At 38.2% G+C, this 23,600-nt stretch overlaps 1 protein-coding gene across 10 annotated transcripts in view; it reads left to right on the forward strand.

Moving 5' to 3' along the window:
- The window catches only part of STPG1 (sperm tail PG-rich repeat containing 1), a 62,555-nt gene that overhangs the window by 2,057 nt on the left and 36,898 nt on the right, over positions 1-23,600 (forward strand). For 8 of the 10 annotated variants that reach the window (XR_005215468.1, XM_037828170.1, XM_037828173.1 and 5 more), the window contains exon 2: positions 8,398-8,535. Coding sequence is in view for 8 of the 10 variants with exons in the window: in XM_037828170.1 (XP_037684098.1) it covers positions 8,466-8,535 (70 nt within the window). In the remaining 2 variants the exon portion in view is untranslated. Of the gene's footprint in view, positions 1-8,397; positions 8,536-15,184; positions 16,094-23,600 lie in introns of those variants that run through there. The other 2 variants (XM_037828177.1, XM_037828175.1) reach the window with 2 other exon arrangements.

Consider the following 23,600-nt stretch of genomic DNA (forward strand, 5'->3'; position numbering starts at 1 on the left):
GCAATCCACAAGGTTTTCATAATCACACTCTAATCTACATTGTTATACAATCATCTTCAAGAGTCAAGGCTATTGGGTTGGAGTTTGGTAGTTTCAGGTATTTACTTCTAGCTATTCCAATATAATAAAACCTAAAAAGTGTTATCTATATAGTGCATAAGAATGTCCACCAGAGTGACCTCTCAACTCCATTTGAAATCTCTCAGCCACTGAAACTTTTTGTTTCATTTCGCATCCCCCTTTTGATCAAGAAGATGTTCTCAATCCCACGATGCTGGGTCCAGATTCATCCCTGGGAGTGATATCCTGCGTTGCCAGGGGGATTTACACCCCTGGGAGTCAGGTCCCACGTAGTGGGGAGGTCAGTGAGATCACCTGCCAAGATGGCTTAGACAGAGAGGGCCACATCTGAGCAACAAAGAGGCACTCGGGGAGACTCTTGGGCACAATTATAAGCAGGTTGAGCCTCTCCTTTGTAGTAACAACAAATTTGCTTTGTATTTTGAAAACTATCTGTTTTCAAAATATATACTATCCTAATTTAAACACCAACCATACCTACTCAGGGGTGCTAAATGCAAAATTTTAGTAGGTTGGAGATTGTCAACATTTAGTGTATGCTGCCTTAGAGATTATTATAGTGGCTAAGAGGAAGTAGAAGTCAGGTTTCTGGGTTCAAAGCCTGATTCCACCTGTGTGACTTTAGGCAAGTCACTTAACCTTTTACCCTATGCTTCAGTTTTTCTCTTCTTAAAATGGTGATAAAACCTCTCGGGATCATTATAAGAATTGAATGATGTGTTCTATACAAGGCATTTAGGACTGTGGGGACTCAATAAATGATAGCTTTTATTTTAAGTTGTTAATACAATATCTGTGGGCATATGTTAAAACTTAAAATTAATAAAAGCTTACTACATGCCAAACATCATTAACTACTTCATGTGGATCATCATATTTAATCCTCACAAGCACCCTAAGACAGAGATTCAGTTATTGTTCACAGTTACAGATAAGGAAATGGGCTCAAATCAGAGTTAAGTGGCAGAGCATGACCTTGAACCCAGGACTGGATGTTTTTGACCATTGCACTGACCCTAACCTGGAAATTGCTTAAACATATGCTATTGATTAGGAAGGTGTTATATTCATACTGCTCTTTCTTAGATTCCAGGGCCATGACATCCTGTTATGAACAGTTGTACACACAGCTACACCAATGAGGCACACCTGGGCATTGCTCTGTCCATACCTGGGCCATGCCTGCTTTCATCCTTGCTTCAGAGGTGTGCAGTATCAAGAAAGCATGATTAACAGTATTGTCTTTAAGTGGTAGGGTTATGGATTTTTAAAAATTCTTTGTAATTTCTTAAATTTTGACAATATGCATATGTTACTATTATAATATGAAGCTTACATGTTTTTGCTAATCACCCATTACTCTAGCACACAAACGTGTTTTTTTAATAACAGCTTTATTAAAGCTAGGGCTTCAATAAATAAATAAGCCATGGCTTACTAAGACAACAACACATTATATGAAAGGTGGCAAATGAATAGTGTCTCTTTTATGGACACTGAAAATCATTTTTATGCTGCAGTGGTGATTGGTATAGTGTAGTGTTATACTTAATCTGTGATCATTATTGATTTGTTTCTGATGTTTAAAAATCTTAATTTCTTTGAGTGTACTGCCAATAATTCTATTAAATTTTTATTATAGATTATAGTATATTCAAAAAAAGGATGAGTATTGTTGTTGTGCGGGTGACAGAATAAATGAACAAATTACTGGGGAAGGAAAGGCCCAGTAGAGAATAATATCATTTATTCAATCCTTCATTCATTAGTATTTACAAGTGGTGTAAGTTGCTTAGGAAAAAAAAAAAGTGGACAAAATAAGACTCAAATCTGCCCATGAAGGATGAACTGCTATGGAAATTAAATTGTGCTCCTCTGTTAACTAAAAATATAGACAAATATATGAAATATCTGTTTTTAGACATTGGACAACAGGCACTGCAAGACTGCAATCCCCAAGAAAAGAAAAACAAACAATGTGAGCCCTACAATTGTCTTAACTTAGTGCTGGGGGAACTTTCCAGGCTACAGTGCAGTAGTGGGGAATGCAGACAAAGTCAAACTTTCTGAGTTAAAGAGATAGAAATCAGAGTTCAGGGCGGTCAAAGAAGCTATCATTAAAGGATAGGAATAACACCTAAGAGGGGGTAGCTGCACAGAAAGAGTTCAGAAATCTGAAGAGAGGACTCTTCAAGTCTTCAGCTGAGTTCTGATCTGCCCATGCAAGAGGTGAAGCTAAGACTGGGAAAAGAACCACCAAAAAGGATTAGCTGAACAATTTCTGGGGCTTACACAGAACTGGGAATATTACATGATCCCATCAACCAGAAGGGAGAGACACTGTGCTAGACAGAGATTGGGTAGAGTCTACAGAAGGGTCAGATCTTCGTAGTGGGGATAAATTAGTCCCAGAATAAAAGCTACTCTGGATCTGCCATAGTGAAGCTTAAAAGCTTGAAAGGATAAAAAAAAAAATGCAATACTCTTTACAGGAATACATCAAAATCCAGCACCCAGTATTGTCCACCGGCCAAGAAAAAGTTTACCAGTCATGAAAAGATGCAAGAAAATATAACACATATTCAGGAAACAAATCAATCAATCATTAGGAACAGTCCTAGAAATGTCAAGGATGATAAACTAGTAAAAAAGGACTTAAACAGCTATTATAAATCTCAGGATGTAAAGGAAAATGTAAACATTATGAGGATAGAAATGGAAGATATATTAAAAAGGGTCCAAATATAACTTCAGAAGAAGACAAATACAGTACCTGAAATGAGAAAATACACTGGATGACATTATTAGCAGATTAGACAATACAGAAGAAAGATCAGTGAATATAAGGGCATAAAAGTATAGACTATTTAAATGAAGCATAAAGAGAAAAAAATACTAAAAAAAAAAAAAAATTGAATGGAACCTCAATGACCTATGGTTTTGAAAATTGAAGTGATTAATACATGTAAATAACTAGAGTCCCAGGCAAGAATGGTGTAGAAAAAATATTTGAAAAAATAATAGCCAAATATTTTCCAAATTCAATGAAAAATATAAACTCTACAGATTCAAGCAGTTCAGTGAGTCTCAAACAGAAAAAGCATAAAGAAAGTGACACCAGGTTACCATCATAATCAAATTCCTGAAACACAGTGACAAACAGAAAAGTTTAAAATCAGTCATATAAAAAAGACATATAGAGGAGAAACTAATATGGCAGCTAGGCGAGACAGGGCAAAAAAACACCTCCATGAAAAACACTAGATAAAAACTAGAAAGTGACCCAGAATACCGGGTACAGCAATGCGCCAGCTGGACGAGGTCTTCTGGTATCACAGGGGCCGTATACTTGGTGAAACTGGGAGTCTGCATTCTGAAACGAGTGAGTAAGCTGGCTGGAAGACCTGCAGCCACGCAGCATTGTGGGGAAGCCAGGGGTTGGCATTTAGAGACCAACTGGCTCTTTTTTTTTAAAAAAAAAGGGGGGGGGAACCCAGAAGCGACTGCAGTTGCGGGAGTGGGAACCACACAGTAAAACACAGCAAGAGGGGGCTGGGCCGGCCTCTCGGTGTCTGGCCTAGAAGACAGTCCGCTGCAGATACCCTTGGGGTTAGGGGAACGGAGGGGAGAGCCGGAAGCTGAAAGAAACCCCGTGGCTTGCAGCTAGCTCCCCAGAGGGCTGGATAAACTCCTGCCCGGGGCTGAGCCCACAGCCCAGAGCCCCACCAGTTGTCCTGGAACTGGGAAGGAGGAACTGTGCTAGGAGGGGGGGGTTGAGACGCCCTGTTTGGCCATCTTTGCATCAGGCTGAGAGCTCCCCTGCACGGCCTGGTGGCCCAGGGCTTCCCTTGAGGGATGGCGTGCACTTGTGACGTAGCACAGCATTCCCTCGGCAGAGCTCCTGGAGGATCGCAGCTGGGAGGGGGGACCCACTCGGAGAACCCAGGGACACTATGCCAAGTCCGGTGGTTTGTGGGACAGCGAGAGAGGGGGTCTGGGGCTGAAATGAAATGAAGACTTAGATTCTTGCGGCAACCTTGAATCTCCGGGAACCTGGGGGATTTGAATATTAAAGCTGCCCTTCCTCCCTGACCACCCTTACACACGCCCCACATTCAGGGTGGACAGTTCCAGCAACACACCCAAACTGAGTTCTCCAACTGAACCCCACAAGAATCATTTCACCACACACCACGGGAACAAGGTTGAGAACTGACTTGAGGGGTATAGGTGACTCACAGACACCATCTGCTGGTTAGTTAGAGAAAGTGTACATCACCAAACTGTGTTTCTGAAAAATTAGATTGGTATCCTTTTTTTTACAACTTGAAAGATCCCTATCACACAAAGCAAATGCCAAGCGGCCAAAAACAACAGAAAATCTTAATGCATATGATAAAACCAGAGGATATGGAGAATCCAACTCCAAACACACAAATCAAGATATCAGAAGAGACTCAGTACTTGGAACAATTAATCAAAGAACTACAATCGAGGAATGAAAACATGGCAAAGGATTTAAAGGACATCAAGAAGACCATGGCCCAGGATATAAGTGACATAAAGAAGACCCTAGAAGAGCATAAAGAAGACATTGCAAGAGTAAATAAAAAAATAGAAGATCTTATGGAAATAAAAGAAACTGTTGGCCAAATTAAAAAGACTCTGGATATTCACAATACAAGATTAGAGGAAGTTGAACAATGTCTCTGTGTCCTAGAAGTCCACAGAACGGAAAATGAAAGAACAAAAGAAAGAATGGAGAAAAAAATCGAAAAAATCGAAATGGATCTCAGGGATACGATAGATAAAACGTCCAAACTCAAGACTCATTGGTGTCCCAGAAGGGGAAGAGAAGGGTAAAGGTCTAGAAAGAGCATTCAAAGAAATTGTTGGGGAAAACTTCCCCAACCTTCTACACAATATAAATACACGAAGCATAAATGCCCAGCGAACTCCAAATAGAATAAATCCAAATAGACCCACTCTGAGGCATATTCTGATCAGACTCTCAAATACTGAAAAGGAGCAAGTTCTGAAAGCAGCAAGAGAAAAGCAATTCACCACATACAAAGGAAACAACATAAGACTAAGTTGTGACTACTCAGCGGCCACCATGGAAGCGAGAAGGCAGTGGCATGACATATTTAAAATTCTGAGAGAGAAAAATTTCCAACCAAGAATACTTTATCCAGCAAAACTCTCCTTCAAATTTGAGGGAGAGCTTAAATTTTTCACAGACAAACAAATGCTGAGAGACTTTGCCAATAAAAGACCTGCCCTATGTCAGATTCTAAAGGGAGCCCTACCAACAGAGAAACAAAGAAAGGAGAAAGAGATATAGAGAATTTTAACAGACATATATATAGTACCTTACATCCAAAATCACCAGGACATTCATTTTTCTCTAGTGATCACGGATCTTTCTCCAGAAGGGACCATAAGATGGGACATAAAAGAAGCCTCAATAAATTTAAAAAAATTTTTTGAATATACTCAAAGGACATTCTCCAACCACAATGGAATACAAATAGAAGTCAATAATTTTTTAATTGTAACTCCACTATTTACTTCCTACATGATATAAAATACACAAACTCTTATGACAAATCAGTGGTTTTGAACTCAACGTAAAATATGTAATTTTAGACAACTATATAAAGGTGGGGGAATGAAGGAGTATAGGAACATAGTTTATGTGTCCTATTGAAGTGAAGGTGGTATCAAAGAAAAACAAGATTGATAGGGATTTAAGAGGTTAATTTTAAGCCCCACAGTAAACACAAAGAAATTATCAGAGAATATAGCCATAGAGATGAAAAGTAGAGTATGGGTTAAGAGAAATGGGGGAAGGGGCAATGAGGAGTTAAGAAATGAGTGTAGGGTTGCTGTTTGAGGTGAAGGGAAATTTCTAGTAATGGATGGTGGGAAAGAGCATTACAACATTCTAAATGTGATTAATCCCACTAATGGAAGGCTAGGGAGGGGGTGGAATGGGAAGATTTAGGCTGTATGTATGTTTCCTCAATTGAAAAAAAAAAAAAGACAGTCTAAATAGATGACAATTGAATGCCAAGGATGAACCTGGATGGGATTGGAAGATGGAGAACAGGAGGCTCAAAGGGACACAGTTGAGACATAAGGAAAAGGAAATATAGAATGTAAGCTTTGTATCATTCTTGAATCTCTTGTACTTCTTAGCTGTGCTTAATGGGATTGCATAAAAGAATGTTCTTATTCATGGGAAGTGTATATGTGAATTATAGTGTTTGTTCAAGGATGTGTGCAGCTAGTTCTCATATGTTCAGAAGACAGAGCAATAGATGATGGATGATAGATAGGGAGGGAGGGAAAGAAATAGCGATGTGACAGCATGTTAAAGTTGATGGATTGGACTATCGGGGGAGGGGGGTCAGGGTATGATGGAATTCTGTGTATGGGGTTAGTATTGTTTTTGCAACTGTTCCCATAACTTTGAATTTATTTCAAAATTAAAAAAAAAAACACCAAAAAAAAAAAAACAGCACAAAGCAAAGCAGTGTGCTATTGGTATAAGGATATGTATAAGGATCAAATGAAAATAATAGAATTTCCAGAAATAGACCTACACATATATAGTCAATGGAATTTTAATGAATGCACCAAGATAATTCGATGGAGAAAGGATTTTGTCAACACATGGTGTTCAAACAATTGAATATCCAAATGCAATAAAATGAATCTGACCCTTACCTCATAGCATATACAAAATTGAACTCAAAATGGATCCTAGTCCTAAATTTAAGAGCTAGTGTCATAGAACTTCTAGAAGAAAGTACAGGAGAAAATATGTGACCTTTTATTAGGCAAAGATTTCTTAGATAAGAAAAAATCACAAACCAAATATAGTGGATTCAGTTGTGTACCCCGGTTTGGACATGTTCTTGATCTTGGTCTGCTGTTCTGGTGGGTGTGGACCCACTGTAGATAGGATCTCTTGAAGATATTACTTCAATTAAAGTGTGACCCAATTGAATCAGGTTAGGCTCTAATCTGAATTAGTGGAGTACTTTATAAGCAGAATGAAATTCAGACACACAGAGAGAAAGCTGTGGGAAGAAGCTGGAAGTTAACAGAACCCAGAGGAGAAAGGAGAAGATATTGCCATGTGACAGAAAAGCTAAGGACCAAGGATTGCCAGCAGCCAGCCCTAGAATGTCACAGTCTTTGGGGAGAAAGCGTCACCTTGCTGAAGCCTCTATATCATACTTCTTGTAGCCTCAAAACTGTGAGCCAGTAAATTCCTGTGGTTTAAGCCAACTTATATGGTATTTATTTTTAGTAAGCAGGAAACCAAGACACCATAAAAGAAAATAATTGATAAATTTGACCTCATCAAAGTTTAAAACTTTTTCTTTACAAAAGACAATGTTTAGAGAATGAAAAAGCAAGCCTCAGACTGTAAGCAAATATTTGTAAAACATATATGATAAAGGGCTTGTATCTAGACTATATAAAGAACTTTTACAACTCAATAATAAGGTAAATAACCCAATATTAAAAAATAGTAATAATAAGGTAAATGATTTGAACAGACACTTCATCAGAAAGGTAAACAAATGGAAAATAAGCACATTAAAGTATACAAATTAAAATAGCAATTAAATACCACTACACAAACACTAGAATGCCTAAAATTTTTTTTTATTTTGATTGTTTTTTAGAATGCCTAAAATTTAAAAGGACTGACCATAGAAGTATTGGTGAGTCTGTGGAATAGCTGGAACAAATGACTGATGCATGCAACAATGCAGGATAATCTCGAATGCATTACACTGAGTGAAAAAAGAGGCACAAAAGACCACAAACTGTATGACTCTATTTATATATATTCTAAAAAAGATAAAACCATTGGGACAGAAAGCAGAGCAGTGGTTGCCAGGGACTGGGTTTGGGAGGGTTTTGACTGCAAAGGGACATGAAAGATCTCTTTGAGTTGATGGAAATACTTATATTTTGTTTGTGGTGGTATTTAACACAACTGTAAACATTTGTGGAAACCTAGAATTGTGCACTTAAAATTGATGAATTTTATCATATGTAAAGTATATCCATAGAGTATAGCTAAATTTATTAAATGAAAATAAAATTCAAGCCTTAGTAGTTCTGTAAACATCTAGAGTGACTGCTCCTTGCGTTCCTACTACAGGCAGCTCAATGTGCTTGGGACTTATGATCTTAGAACTTAGTAAATCTCAGCCTCCTCCCACAAGATGTCCAATCAAAATAACAATAATGTGAAACGATTCCTACAAATGCTGTATTTTTCTGTTTCAGGTGTTTAGAAGAACATGTAGTGGAAGTTTTCATTGAACAAACAGAACCTATCTCTGAATTTTGCTGAAATGGACAACTCTGAACAAAGAGACCAACACCCTGGCAAATATTCCAGACATGGCAACAAACTACAGAAAGGTCTGGTGAACTTAATAACAGTGTCTTTGGGGGGAGTGGGGAGAAGAGAGCTCCTGACATATGTTCATTTTAGTACATAAGAGCAAATTTGGGGCAAAAACAGTAAGTCCCAAGTTATATCCACAAGGTCATTCTTAACGGTATATCAACTAGATTGCTTTGGGGGTTGCCCACTGATTCAAGTATAGATGAAAGGGGAGAAACTCTGAGAAGAAAGGATGAAGGGGGAAGAAGGAAGAAGCCTATTCAACAAAAAAGAATTATTATTACCATGTATCTGGTAAGAATCTCAGCCCTCAGATGTGTAAGAGATCTTTATTTACTAAAATTCCACTTATTTCTGACTAAGCCCGCATTCTGCTGGGTAGGTGGAAAATGTAACTCCAGCCATTCTTGGCACAGCCTCCATCTCCTCATGGTTGTTAAACATTTTGGCTCTTTCTCAGTATAAAGGAGGTGATGGTGATGGTGGGAGGCTGAGCTGGGGAGGTCAGGTGTGCTCTTGTTGTTGATCATCCATCCACACAGGTTGCCTCTGAGACCTCCCCTGCCCCAGCACACACGCATCTTTGTTGTGTTGGTATGCACTAGTTCTCAGCCACTGCTGAGGCTGGAAATCTCATTCCAAGATTCTCCACACGACGCTGGAATTTGTTTCTGGGGTATTACCACCTCCCTGATGGATCTCTACTGCTACTCTCCTACCCAGGGACAGACCTGGGTACTTCCCATGATTTGATTTTATATGCTCTCCTTTTCTTTTGTCAATTTTTATTGAAGTTCAATATATATTCAGAAAGTACACAAATTGTAATTGTACTGCTTAATGAATATTTGCAAAGAAAACACCACCCTACTCAGGTCATTGCTCAGACCAATAAATAGAACATTAACAGTATCCTAGAAGCCTTGCCCCTTTCCAGGCATTATCCCCCTTCTCTGCAAGGGCCAGTGCTATAGCTATCCTGATTTCTAAAACCAGTAATTAATTTTGTCTGTTTTGAACTTTATATGAATTGGAATCATACATTATGAAGTCTTTGTCTTTTCTCTCAGGCATTTTTCTTTTTTTCTCATTATGTTTGAGAAATTTAACTTCATGTTGTTTCATGTATTGGTAATTTGTTCATTTTCATTGCTATAAAGGTTTTCCTTGTTTTAATATACCACAATTTATAGATCCATTCTACTATTGCAAGGACATTTGGGTTGTTTCCGTTTTGGGGCTAATATGAATAAAACTTCCATGGCTATTTGTGCACCTACCTTTCAATAAATATGTATTCCTTGGATCTATACCAAGGAGTAGGGTTGCTGTCATATGGTATGTTTATGGATCAGCTTTAGTTGATGTTTCCAAACTCTAAGGTGGTTGAGCCAACTTTACTTCCAAGCAATGTTGAGAACAGTTTGAAATCTTTGTCAACATTTTTAACTTATAATGGTTTTAATATGCATTGTCCTTTGATCAGTGAGTACTTTTTCATATGTTGATTGGCCTTTTAGATATTCTATTTTGAGAAGTGATTGTTCAAGTATTTTATCCATTTTAGTTTTTCTGTCCTTTATTTATAGGTGTTCTTTAACCATTCTATAAATGAGTTAACTTGTCTGTAGGTAAAGCAAATATCTTCCCTCAGTCTCTGACTTCTCTCTATATACTTTTAATTGTGTGTTAATGAAAAAAATCTCTTAATTTTAATATAACACAGCTTATCAATCTTTTCCTTTTTGATTAGTGTTTATGTCTGTACTATTTAAAATATCTTTGCCCACCGCAAGATAATTTCTTCCAGAAACTATTATCTTAACTTTTCACATTTTAGATCTACAAGTTCACTTGAAAGCACTATTTATTAAAAAGATCAGCACTATTTATTAAAAAGACCATTCTTTCTCTACTTCTCTGCAGTGCTTTGTCATAAATGAAGTCTCCATACATGCAAGGATGCTACTGAATTCTTTATTTGGTTCAAATGCCACACTTTTAATTACAGTAATTTAATAATAAATCTTTTATCTAGTAGTATAAGTTCTTCAACTTTGTAACATTTTAAAGTTTATCTTGGCTATTCTTGGTCCTTTGCATTTCCATATAAATTTTAGAATCAGCTTATTAATGTTTCAACAAAAAATCCTCCTGTCATTTTGATTTGGATTGCACTGATTCTAGAAATCAATTTAGGGAGAATTTACATATTTACAGTATTGAGTTCTCTAATCCATATATATCTTTTATTTAAGTCCTTTTCATTTTTCTCAATAATTTCTTGTAGTTTTCAGTGTAGAGGTCTTATATCTCTTCATTATTTATTCTAGGCATTTGATTTTTTATGCTTTTATAAATGGTAATATTTTAATTTTCTAATTGTTTGTGGCTGGCATAGAAATACAATTGATTTTTGTATCTTGGCCTTGATTCTAGTGACCTTGCTAAATTCAAAACTTCCTCTAATAAGTTATTTGTATATTCTTTTGAAATATTTCCATACACAATCTTGTCATATGCAAATTATGACAGCTTTATTTCTTTATTTCCAAGCCTTATCTTTTTATTAATTTTTCTGGGCTTTTGTACTGGCTAGGGAACTTCAATACAGTGTTGAATAGGAGGATGATAGCAGTCCTCTTAGTTTCACTCCCTATCTCAGGGGAAAGCTTTTAATATTTCACTATACAGTATCATGTTTACTATAGGTTTTAGTCATAGAAACCTTTTATCAGATTAAGGAAGTTCTTTCCTAGCTTGCTAAGGTTTAAAAAAAAACAAAAAAGGATATCGGATTTTTTAAAATGCTTTTTCTTTATCTGTTGAACAGATAATTCACCCAAAAAAGATATACGCATGGCAAATAAGCACATGAAAAGATGTTCAGCATCATTAGTCATTAGGGAAATTAAAGTTTAAATCACAATTAGATACTACTTCACACCTAACAGGATGGTTAAAATTAAAAAGACTGCCCAGGCCAAGTGTTGACTAAGATGTAAAGCAATGGGAATTCTCACACGCTACTAGTGGGGCTGTAAGAAGGTACAACTTTGGAAAACAGTTCGCCAGTTACTTAAAAAGTTAAACATAAGATTCAGCCATTCCACTCTTCGGTATTTACCCATAGGAAATGAAAGCCTATATCCACTCAAAGACTTGTACTCAAACGTTCATTTGTAATAGCCAAAAATGTACAACAGTTATTGTCACAATTGTCGTATATCTGTTTAGTGGAATGCTTCTCAGCAATGAAAAAAACAGTGAAGTATTGCTACTTCAACAACATGGATGAATCTCAAAATAATTATGCTGAATGAAAGAAGCCAGACAAAAAAAAAGAGTACTTGCGGAGAGGAGCTAAGATGGCGGCATAGAGAGAAGTGGAAGACTGTTAGTCCCCCCCTGGAACAATTCATAAATGACCAAAAAACTAGTAAATAACCTGGAGTAACTGCGGGGAGACAAACGTGACTGTCCACTCATCATCCACCAACCTGAATTGGGAGGAATGCCCGAGATTGCAGCATAAAATCTGTAAATAAAACTGTGGACCCGTGCTGAAAGCCGAGAGCCCCTCCCTCACAGAAGCCTTGCGGTGCTAGAGAGCAGCACTCTCTCAGCCCAGCTCCAGCTGGGGTTTTAATGTTAACTATTCAATACAAACAGCGAATCCTCAACAAGCAGACAGAGGCTTTTGGTGACAACTGATCTTGGGAGAGTTGGGGGACATATCTGTCTCAGGACGGGGAGCCCAGAGGATCAGGTGCTATCTCTGGCTGATGGGTGAACCTGGGAGCTTTTCTGTCCCTTTCTCTCTCTGTGGAGAAAACCTCAGCCATTTTCAGCCCACAGCGCTTTGCAGTAAAGACAGCCTCAGCCATTTTAAAATCAAAACACTTTGATCAGCAGAGTCAGAGAAACAAAGAACTTATATGCAGATGACATCTCTGGAGAGGGCATAGCTTCCCAAGAGGTAAAGGAGGGGCCCAGCTCTACTGTCTGCCTTTCCAGAACCAGACCCCAAAGCCTGGGTGAGGAGAGCCACAGGCCACACCCTCTTACACCAGCCAGTGACAGGCTGACAGGTGCACCTGCCAGGCAGAATATCACAGGTGTATCAATCCTCTAAGAAAAACCATCAGGGAAACCAGATACTGAATATTTCCTCCTTCTGTGACCTGAGCCTGTTCTCATCTGGTAAAACCCGATTGGGGTGGCCTAGGAGGTCAGATGCCTAGACAACAGAAAACTGCAACCTACACTAAGAAAAATGAACCTATGGCCCAGTCAAAGAAAGAAACATACACCTCAACTGAGATACAGGAATTTAAACAACTAATGCTAAATCAATTCAAAAAGTTTAGAGAATATTTTGCAAAAGAGAAAGAGGCTGTAAAGAAAACACTGGGCATACATAAGGCAGAAATTGAAAGTTCAAAAAAACAACTAGTAGAATCTACGTAAATGAAAGGCACAACACGAGATGAAAGACACAATGGAAACATACAACAGCAGATCACAGGAGGCAGAAGAAAACACTCAGGAACTGGAGAACAAAACACCTGAAAGCCTACACACAAAGGAGCAGATGGAGAAAAGAATGAAAAAATATGAGCAACGTCTCCAGGAACTTAAGGATGAAACAAAGTACAATAATGTATGTATTATTGATGTCCCAGAAGGAGAAGAGAAGGGAAAAGGGGCAGAGGCAATAATAGAGGAAATAATCAATGAAAATTTCCCATCTCTTATGAAAGACATAAAATTACAGATCCAAGAAGCGCAGTGTACTCCAAACAGAATAGATCTGAATAGGCCTACGCCAAGACACTTAATATTCAGATTATCAAATGTCAAAGACAAAGAGAGAATCCTAAAAGCAGCAAGAGAAAAGCAATCCATCACATACAAAGGAAGCTTAATAAGACTATGTGCAGGTCTCTCAGCAGAAACCATGGAGGCAAGAAGGAAGTGGTGTGATTTATTTAAGATACTGAAAGAGAAAAACCGCCAACCAAGAATCCTATATCCAGCAAAGCTGTCCTTCAAACATGAGGGAGAGCTCAAAATATTTTCTGACAAACAGACAATGAGAGACTTTGTGAACAAGACACCCGCCCTACAGGAAATACTAAAGGGAGCACTACAGAGTGATAGGAGAAGACAGGAGTGCGTGGTTTGGAACACAATTTTGGGAGATGGTAGCACAGCAATGAAACATGGCCACATATTTTAAAACAAAGTTTTAATGTAATCTCGAAGCTAGTGAAAACATGCAAGATCATGAGGGAACCCACCAGCAGGGATGAGATTCCACCTAAAATCCATCACCTCTGTGCAGCAGGTTCAATGGGCTCAGCCTTCTCTCTTCTTTGGTAGCAAGCACTAGATGTCAACCTGGTACAATTCAGGTCAAAGATACTTCTCATATGATCTTTGCAAGTGTATAAATGCTCCACCTGTTGCATTTTGAGACGTTTTTCTTTCTGAGAAAAGTGGACACAGATCTTGATGTAACTTGCTTACTTGCCTCAGCTTATTGACTCCATCTGTCAAATAAAAAACAAATACAGACTTGGTAAGTGGTGACTGTTCTGGTTTGCTTATGCTACCATTTTGCAAAACACCAGAAATGGATTGGCTTTTATAAAAGGGGTTTATTTGGTTACAAAGTTACTGTCTTAAGGCCATAAAGTGTCCAAGGTAAGGCATCAACAAAGGGTACCTTCACTATCCGGAAAACTTCTGTTAGCTGGGAAGGCATATGGCTGGCGTCTGCTGATCCCAGGTTGCGTATCAAAATAGAGTTCTCCAAAATGTTGCTCTTGGGGTGTTTTGTCCTCTCTTAAATCCTTCGGAGCAAACTCTGGGCTAGCATAAGTCTGCTTTCAATGGCCGTCTCCAAAATGTCTCTTTCAGTTTCTCTCCAAAATGGCACTCACAACTGCTTTGAGGTCCTTCTGTCTGTGAACTCTTTTTATAGAACTCCAGTGATTTAATTCAGACCCACCTTGAATGGGTGGGATAACAACTCCATGGAAATTATCCAGTTCAAAGGTCTCGCCCACAGTTGATTGAGTCACATCTCCATGGAAACACTCAATCAAAGGATTCCAACCTAATCAACATGAATACATCTGCCCCCCACAAGATTGCATCAAAGTAACATGGTGTTTTGGGGGACATAATACATTCAAATCGGCACAGTGACTTTATTCAAAAGGATTATTGCAAAGAGTGAAAGGGGCTAATGCAATGAAAGAGGACTATGGCAATAGGGAGAACACTCTGACCCTGGGATCAGCAAGCATCTCACAAGTTAGGCAAAGGGGTTTTTCTTTTATAGAGAGGAAAGCACCAGATTTAAGAAAGAACCAGGATGAAAGGTTGCTGTCATCAGATAGTAAATCTGAGAATATTTTATGCTGAAGCAGCCTGATTTCTGGGAGGCACCCTTAAAGTTCAGAGGTCTGGAGGAAAGAGAGAAGTTTAACCAAAGTTTGAATATAAGCATTTTGTTCTGATTGATCAATGGGAACAAGCAGCTCAGCTAATTATTTAGAGGCAAAGAATGGGAATTTGAAGAGTCTGAGTCCAGTCCAGTTTAGCAAGAGGGGCATCTGTCAGTCTTATCTAAGTCATATGGGGAAAGGTGGTTCTTTGCTGTCTGCCATTTTCTGGAATACAAAAGGTGAGGGCATTTCTTAACCTTTGCTTTTTTACAGTATCACATAGCTCGGGTAAAATTTGATGTTGTCAAATCTTTTTTCTTAAAAAGACTTCAAGCCTTTAAAGCAGTGAAAGACTGCTGGTTGTTCCCTCGGTAGCCACTCTCCTATCCTTCTGTAGTAAAAGTAAATTACTTCCCAGCTGAAGGTTATAAATAGATTTCTCAGCCTCTTTTCAAGCTAGGTGTGGCAGTGTGTTTGGGTTCTGGTCAATGTGATGTTAGGGAATGTGATGACTGCAGTTCGTGGGAAATGCCCTTTAAAAGAGAAGAATGTGTCCTCTGCTTCTCCATCTTCCCTTCCTACAGACTGGATTGCAAATTTGATGGCAGGAATTTAGGCAGCCATCTTGGGCCAAGAGAGGGAAGGAACTTGTTGTGGAAAGCAAGCAAATAGACCGAAAAATCCTGGGCCTCTGCCTTATCAACCATATCAGCTCTAGATGACTTATGTTTGGACTGAGAGAAATAAACTCCTATCTAGTTAAGCCTGAGTTACTTTGGCTTTTGGTACTGCAACTAAACTGGTATCCTAACTAACACAAAAAGAACCTGACCATGGGTCTCCTTGAGTAGTCAATAAGCAGCAATTACATCACGTTTCCTTTTGTGAATGCAAGGGAAAATTGCTACCAGCAGCCGGCAACCTGGAGGCAGGAAGAGATTTCCCCCCCAAGATTCAAGAAAGTGTGAATCTTCTCACCTACTGCATTGAGTCTTAGGGAGCAGGGCCTGCTTGGAGCTGCTCAGCACTTGGATGAGAAAAGGGAAGAGACCACGTGGGGTCCTGAAAAGAGGACCTAGGGAAGATGGCTGAGGCCCTGCAACAGTTTTTGCAAGTAAGTTAAAGTTTGTGATCATTCTATCATGTTTTAGCTTTGTGAAAGAATTTTCACATTACATTATTCTCTTATTTTGTCTTCTAATTACTCTGTAATTGGCTGTATTTACTTTGTATTTGTTTGCAACTGTGACCAAAGACAAAACAGAAGCTTCTTCAAGGGAAAAAAGTGATCCATTTATTTTTACTGAGTCCAAGAAAAAGAGCCACCCCAAAAAAGAAAAGAGAAAAATATTATTACAGCCTCCCAATGTCTATCTCCCAAATTTAACTACTCCAATCTTTATATTTGTAATTTCAGTCCTCTTCTACTTCACATTGATCACTATGGATGATAGATAGGGAGGGAAAGAAATAGCGATGTGACAGCATGTTAAAGTTGGTGGATTGAGCTATCAGGGGGGTGGTCAGGGTATGATGGAATTCTGTGTATGGGGTTAGTATTGTTTTTGCAACTGTTCCTATAACTTTGAATTTATTTCAAAATTAAAAAAAAAAAACAAAAAACATTGATCAGTAGCTGTACCCAATATATTTCGCTTTATTTGTACATAATGGCATGGAAATAATTATAATTAAGGATAAACTAGTCAGAAAATACTTTTTTGAGGCCATACAGCAGTTTTGACAAATTTCAAAAGATTGAAAATATACAGTTTATTATACATACATAATGCAGTCACACTAGCAATTGGCAAGAAAAAGTTATCTAAAAAATACCCATAGGTTTAAAAATTAAGAAACACATTTCTAAATGAACTATGGGTCAAAGAATTCATAATGGAAATTAGAAAATCTTTTGAACTGAATTATAACAAAAAAACTTCATATCAAAACTTGTAGAAGAAGCCAAAGCACTAAGAGGAAAATTTATAACCTTAAAATGCATGTTAGAAAGAAGAAAGTCTAAATAAAAATAAGTATAATTAAAAAAAAAAAGAGTACATGCGCTGATTCAATTCTTAGTCTATTAAGATGATCATATCAGTTTTCTTTTTCAGTTTGTTAATATGCTGAATTACACTGAGTGTTTTTTTTAAATGCAATTTTATTGAGATATATTCACATACCATGTAATCCATCCAAAGTATACAATCAGTGGCTCACAGTATCATCATGTAGTTGTGCATTCATTGCCACAATCAATTTTAGAACATTTTCATTACTCCAAAATAAAGAAAAAAATAAAAATAATAAAGAACACCCAAACCATCCCATACCCCTTATTCCCCCCCGCCATATGTATGTATTTCATTTTATTACTCATTTGCCCATACACTGGGTAAAGGGAGTGTCAGTCACAAGTTTTTCACAATCACATTTTCACATGATAAAAGCTATATAGTTACTATACAGTTATCATCAAGAATCAGTCAACAGACTCAGGTATTTCCTTCTAGCTATTCTAATACACTAGAAACTAAAAAGGAATATCTATAGAATGCAAAAGAATAATCTCCAGAATTACCGCTCTTTATTTTGTTTCATTTCTTTTCCCCCTTTTAGTCAAGAAGGCATTCTCAATCCCACCATGCCAGGGCCACGCTTGTCCCTGGGAGTCCTGTTCTCATAACCAGGGAGACTTACATCCCTAGGAGTCGTGTCCTATGTAGGGGGGAGGGTAGTGAGTTTATTTGCAGAGTTGGCTGAGAGAAAGAAGCCACATCTGAGCAACAAAAGAGGTTCTCTGGGAGTGACTCTTAGGCATAATTAATAGTAGGCTTAGCTTCTCCTTTTCTTCCTTTGTTTATATATATATATTTCACATACCATACAACTATCCAAAGATCCAAAGTGTACAATCAATTGCCCATGATACCATCATACAGCTGTGCATCCATCACCACAATTAATTTTTTTTAATTTTTAGAATGTTTTCGTTACTCCAGAAAGAAAATAAAGGCAAGAAAAGGAAACTCAAATCCTCCCATACCCCTAACCACCACCCCCCTCCATTATTGATTCATAGTTTTGGTATAGCACATTTGTTACTGTTGATGAAAGAATGTTAAAATACTACTAACTGTAGTATTTTTTTCCTATGTGCCTCTCTATTATTAACTTCTAGTTATAGTGTCATACATTTGTTCTAGTTCGTGAGAGAGATTTCTAATATTTGTGTAGTTAATCAAAGACATTGTCCACCACAAGATTCACTGTTTTAGACATTCCCTTCTTTTAACCTCAGCTTTCCTTCTGGTGACATACATGACTCTGAGCTTACCCTTTCCACCACTTTCACACACCTTTCAGCACTGTTAGTTATTCTTGCAACATGCTACCATCACCCCTGTCCATTTCCAAACTTTTAAGTTCACCCTAGTTGAACATTCTGCTCATAATAAGCAACTGCTCCCCATTCTTCAGTTTCATTCTATTTCCTGGTAACTTATATTTCATGACTGTGAGTTTACATATTATTATTAGTTCATATCAGTATAGACCCTGCAATATTTGCCTTTTTGTGTCTGTCTTATTTCACTCAATATAATTGTGCCCTCAAGGTTTCTTTATCAACCCATTTTTTTTTAAGATGGTTTTGTTCACACAACATACATTCCGTCCTAAGTAAATAATCATTGGTTCCCTGTATAGTCACATATTTATGTATTCAGCACCGTTGCCACTATCTATATAAGGACATCTCCATTTCTTCCACAAAGGAGGAAGAGTCAACGAAGGCAGAGAGACAAAAGAAAAAGAAAAGAGAAGGAGAAAAAAAGCAACAACAACAAAAAATGACAGCTAGAAAGCAACAAGAGGAAAGATGGCATTAACCTAAAGTAGAATAAAGAGTCAGACAACATTACCAATGCCAGGGGTTCCATATCCTTCCCTTATTCCGCCCCCCCCCCATAAGCATTTGGCTTTGGTATATTGCCTTTGTTATATTAAAGGAAGCATAATACAATGTTTCTGTTAATTATAGTCTCTAGTTTGCATTGACTGTATTTTCCCCCAATCCCACCCTTTTTTAACACCTTGCATTGTTGACATTCGTTTGTTCTACTTCATGTAAAAACATATTTGTACCTTTGATTACAATCGTTGAGCACCCTAGATTTCCCTGAGTTACACAGTCCCAGTCTTTATTGTTTGTCTTTTGTTCTGGTGTCCCACATGGTCCCAACCTTCCTCTTTCAACCATACTCAAAGCCATCTTTGTTCAGTGTACTTACATTGCTGTGCTACTATCTCCCAAAATTGTGTTCCAAACCTCTCACTCCTGTCTTTTCCTTTCTGTCTGCAGTGCTTCTTTTAGTGTTTCCTGTAGAGCAGGTATCTTGTTCACAAACTGTCATTGTCTGTTTGTCTAAGAATATTTTGAGCTCTCCCTCATATTTGAAGCACAGCTTTGCCGGATATAGGATTCTTGGTTGGTGGCTTTTCTCTTTCAGTATCTTAAATATATCACCCCACTTCCTTCTTGCCTCCGTGGTTTCTATTGAGAAATCCTCACATAGTCTCATTAGGCTTCCTTTGTATGTGAAGGATCGCTTTTCTCTTGCTGCTTTCAGGATTCTCTCTTTATCTTTGATGTTTGATAATCTGATTATTAAGTGTCTTGGCATAGGCCTATTCACATTTATTCTGTTTGGGGTATGGATATGCTGCGCTTCTTGGATCCGTAATTTTATGTTTTTCATAAAAGATGGGAAATTTTCATTGATTATTTCCTCTATTATTGCTTCTGTCCTTTTCCCTTCTCTTCCCCTTCTGGGACACCAATGACACATATATTCCTGATTTTTGTTTTGTCCTTAAGTTCCTGGAGACTTGCTCGTATTTTTCCATTCTTTTCTCTATCTTTTTCTCTATCCATTTCTTTTGTGTGTTGGCTTTCAGGTGCCTTGTTCTCCAGTTCCTGAGTGTTTTCTTCTGCCTCTTGAGATCTGCTGTTGTATGTTTCCATTGTGTCTTTCATCTCTTGTGTTGTGCCTTTCATTTCCATAGATTCTGCCAGTTGGTTTTTCAAACTTTTAGTTTCTAACTTATGTACACCCAATGTTTGCATTATACAGTTCATCTCTTTTGCCATATCTTCCTTAAACTTTTTGAATTGACTTAGTATTAATTATTTAAATTCCTACATCTCAGTTGAAGTGTAAATTTGTTCCTTTGACTAGCCCATAACTTCATTTTTCTTAGTGTAGGTTGTAGTTTTCTGTTGTCTAGGCATGGTTTCCTTGGTTACCCCAGTCAGGTTTTCCCAGACCAGAACAGGCTCAGGTCTTGGAAGGAAGAAATATTCAGTATCCAGTTTCCCTGAGGGTGTGTCTTAGAAAATTGGTACACCCTGTGAGGCCTGGGGTCACTGTGCTTTTCTGCCCAGCAGGTGGTGCCTGTCAGCCTGTAGCTCCAGACTGGTGTGAGGAGGTTTGGCCCATGGCTGTTTTCCCCCAGGCTCTGGGGTCTGGTTCTGAATGGAAGGCAGGTAGTAGAGCTGGGCCCCACCCCTTTCCTCTTAGGGAAGATAGACCTCCTAGGGAGAGGTCATTAGCATTTCAATGGTCTCTCTCTGCCTGTGCTGTCTCCACCCTTGTCTGGGTCAGAACACTGGGAACTGGAAATGGCTGAGGCTTTCTCCACTGAGCAGAAACAGGGACAGAAAGCCCCCTTCAGGGCCAGTCTGCGGCCACCCTCCAGCTCTCCAAGGTCGGTTTTCACCCAAAGACTCTGTCTGCTTGTTGGGGATTCGTATCAAGCAGTCCATGCTTGTTAATTAAAACCCCAGTTGGAGTTCAGCTGAGCTGTATTCTCTTGCTCCGAGAGAGCTGCTCTCTAGTTCCACAAGGCTTTGCAGCTCAGGCCGTGGGGGAGGGGGCTCCCAGTTTGGATCCGCAGTTTTTACTTACAGATTTTATGCTGCAATCTTGGCCATTCCTCCCAATTCAGGTGGTTTGTCCCACCACAGTTTTTCCGTATTATTTGCTAGTTGTTCCTGGTTGTGTATTAGTTGTTCCGGCGGGGCTAACTAGCTTCCACTCCTCTCTATGCCACCATCTTAGATCTCCTCTCTTCCTTTGTTTTTTTTTTTTTTAATTCAGTTTTATTGAGATATATTTACATACCATACAGTCATCCATGGTGCACGATCATCTGTTCACAGCACCATCCCATAGTTGTGCATTCATCACCCCAATCCATCCTTAAACACCTTCCCTACAGTAGAAAGAACCAGAATCAGAGCAAAAGTCAAAAATAAAAAAAGAACACCCAAATCACCCCCCCATCCCTGTCCCACTCTACCTTCCACCTAGGTTTTGTCCCCATTTTTCTACTCATCCATCCATACACTGGATAAAGGAAGTGCAATCCACAGGGTTTTCACAATAACACTGTCACCCCTTGTAAGCTACATTGTTATACAATCGTCTTTAAGAGTCAAGGCTACTGGGTTGGAGTTTGGTAGTTTCAGGTATTTACTTCTAAGCTATTCCAATATATTAAAACCTAAAAAGTGTTATCTATATAATGTGTAAGAATGTCCACCAGAGTGACCTCTCGACTCCACCTGAAATCTTCCTTTGTTTTTGAAAGAGATGGCCTACGGAATTCTCATGGACATTTTTTTTTTAATGCTGTATATTGTTTTCTAGCTTGTATTATTTCCAACAAAAAGTCTGCTGTAATTCTTACATTTGTTCCTTTGTATGTAATGTGTCTTTTTTCTCTGTCTGATTTTAAGATTCTCTTTTTATCACTTTTTAAAAGCAATTTGATTATTATGTGTCTTGGTATAATTTTTCTTCATATTTCTTGTGATTAAAGTTCACTGAACTTTTGGATCTATGTGTCTATCATTTTTTTTAAATCAAATTTGGAAACTTTTTGGCCAATTTTTCTTGAAATATTTTTCTCTATCCTTCCTCTCCTCACTCTTCTAACACGTGTATTAGACCACTTGAAGTTTTTCCAGAGTTCACTGACACCCTGTTTGCCATTTTTTAGTCCTTTTACTCTCTGTGTTATATTTTGGATAGTTTCTGTCTGTTGCAATGTCTTGAAGTCCACTAGTCTTTGTTTTATTTTCCCTGCAGTGTCTAATATGATGTTAATCCCATCTATTGTAACTGTAATCTTAGCCATCCCTAGAAGTTTGATTTGAATCTTTTTATATTTTCCCTGCTCAACTTAGCATTTTCAATCTTTTCTCTATCTTCTTGTACGTATGGAATAGTTATATTGACCATTATGATGTTTTTATCCACTAATTATCTCATCTATATCATTTCTGAATTGTTTTTGAGGGATTGTTTATTTTCTCCTCATTACAAATAGTATTTTCTTCCTTCTTTGCATGCCTATTAATTTAAGTTTTTATTGGATGCCAGATATTTTAAATTTTACCATAGGCACTTTATATTTTTGTATTCCTGTATATATTCTGTGTTTTGCTGCAGGGTTAAGTTAAATTACTTGGAAGCAGTTTGATCCTTTCAGATCTTGCTTTTAAGTTGTGTTAGGTGGGACAGGCAGCATTTAGTCTAGGGTAATTTTTCCCTGTCATGGAGGCAAAACCCTTCTGCATACTCTCCTGATATTCCAATGAATTATGAAGTTTTCCATCCTGACCTGTGAGAACAGGATCTATTCTTGACCCTGTGGGAGCCTCAGATGTTGTTTGCTCTAATCCTTTTGGGTGATTCTTTTAGCTGTGGGTAATTTTTCACATGCATGTGCTAATTACTCAAGGGGAAACCTGTGCAGATCTCCAGAGCTCTTTCTCTGTGTAGCCCTCTCTTCTCTGGTACTCTGCTCTGTGATCTCTAGCTACCATGGCCTTTCTGGACTCCCAGAACCATGGCCTTTCTGGACTCCCAGAACCATTTCCTCAACTCAAGATGATTATCGGGCTTCGTTTGGATTCTCTCCTCCTGTGCTGCATCCTGACAACTTTCTCTAGTTAGTAAACTGGGGAGAATCTTACTGCTAACCTCGTTCATTTCCCATCTCTCAGCGATCCCTTTCCTTGAATTGACTGATACCAAATGTATTGAAAACCATTGTTTCACATATTTTATCCATTAAAATATTTTTTCAGGTAAGGTGGAAATTCTGGTCCCTGTTACTCCATCTTGGCTGGAAATGCAAGTTCAATTACCCAGAGTTAAACAAACAAACAAACAAACAAACAAATAAAAAAAAATCTTATTTTTTGGCTGTTCTCATTCAGAAGACTGCTGTGATACCTGCCATCCCACCATAGCCATAAGCCAGTATCTAACCTCCTTTATTAGTCAAGGACAAACCTTCCATTTCCCTGGGAGAATGTTCTTCCTTTTACCTTTTTTATAACCCCTTTCCTTTTCTGTCTCCTCTGCAAACTCTTAGTTGTTTTACGGACTTAGGCTTTTAGAAACAAAAGCTAGGAGGCTTGCAGCTACTTCTGTCTTCTGCTTTTCTGTATACCTCCCCCAAAACAAAAAATACATGGCATACATAGCCAACCACCTAGTTTAAATGGAAAGGGGACAGGAAAGTTATAAATAGACCATATATTG

This window comes from Choloepus didactylus, chromosome 2 (assembly GCF_015220235.1).
Source record: "Choloepus didactylus isolate mChoDid1 chromosome 2, mChoDid1.pri, whole genome shotgun sequence".
Lineage (NCBI taxonomy): Eukaryota > Metazoa > Chordata > Mammalia > Pilosa > Megalonychidae > Choloepus > Choloepus didactylus.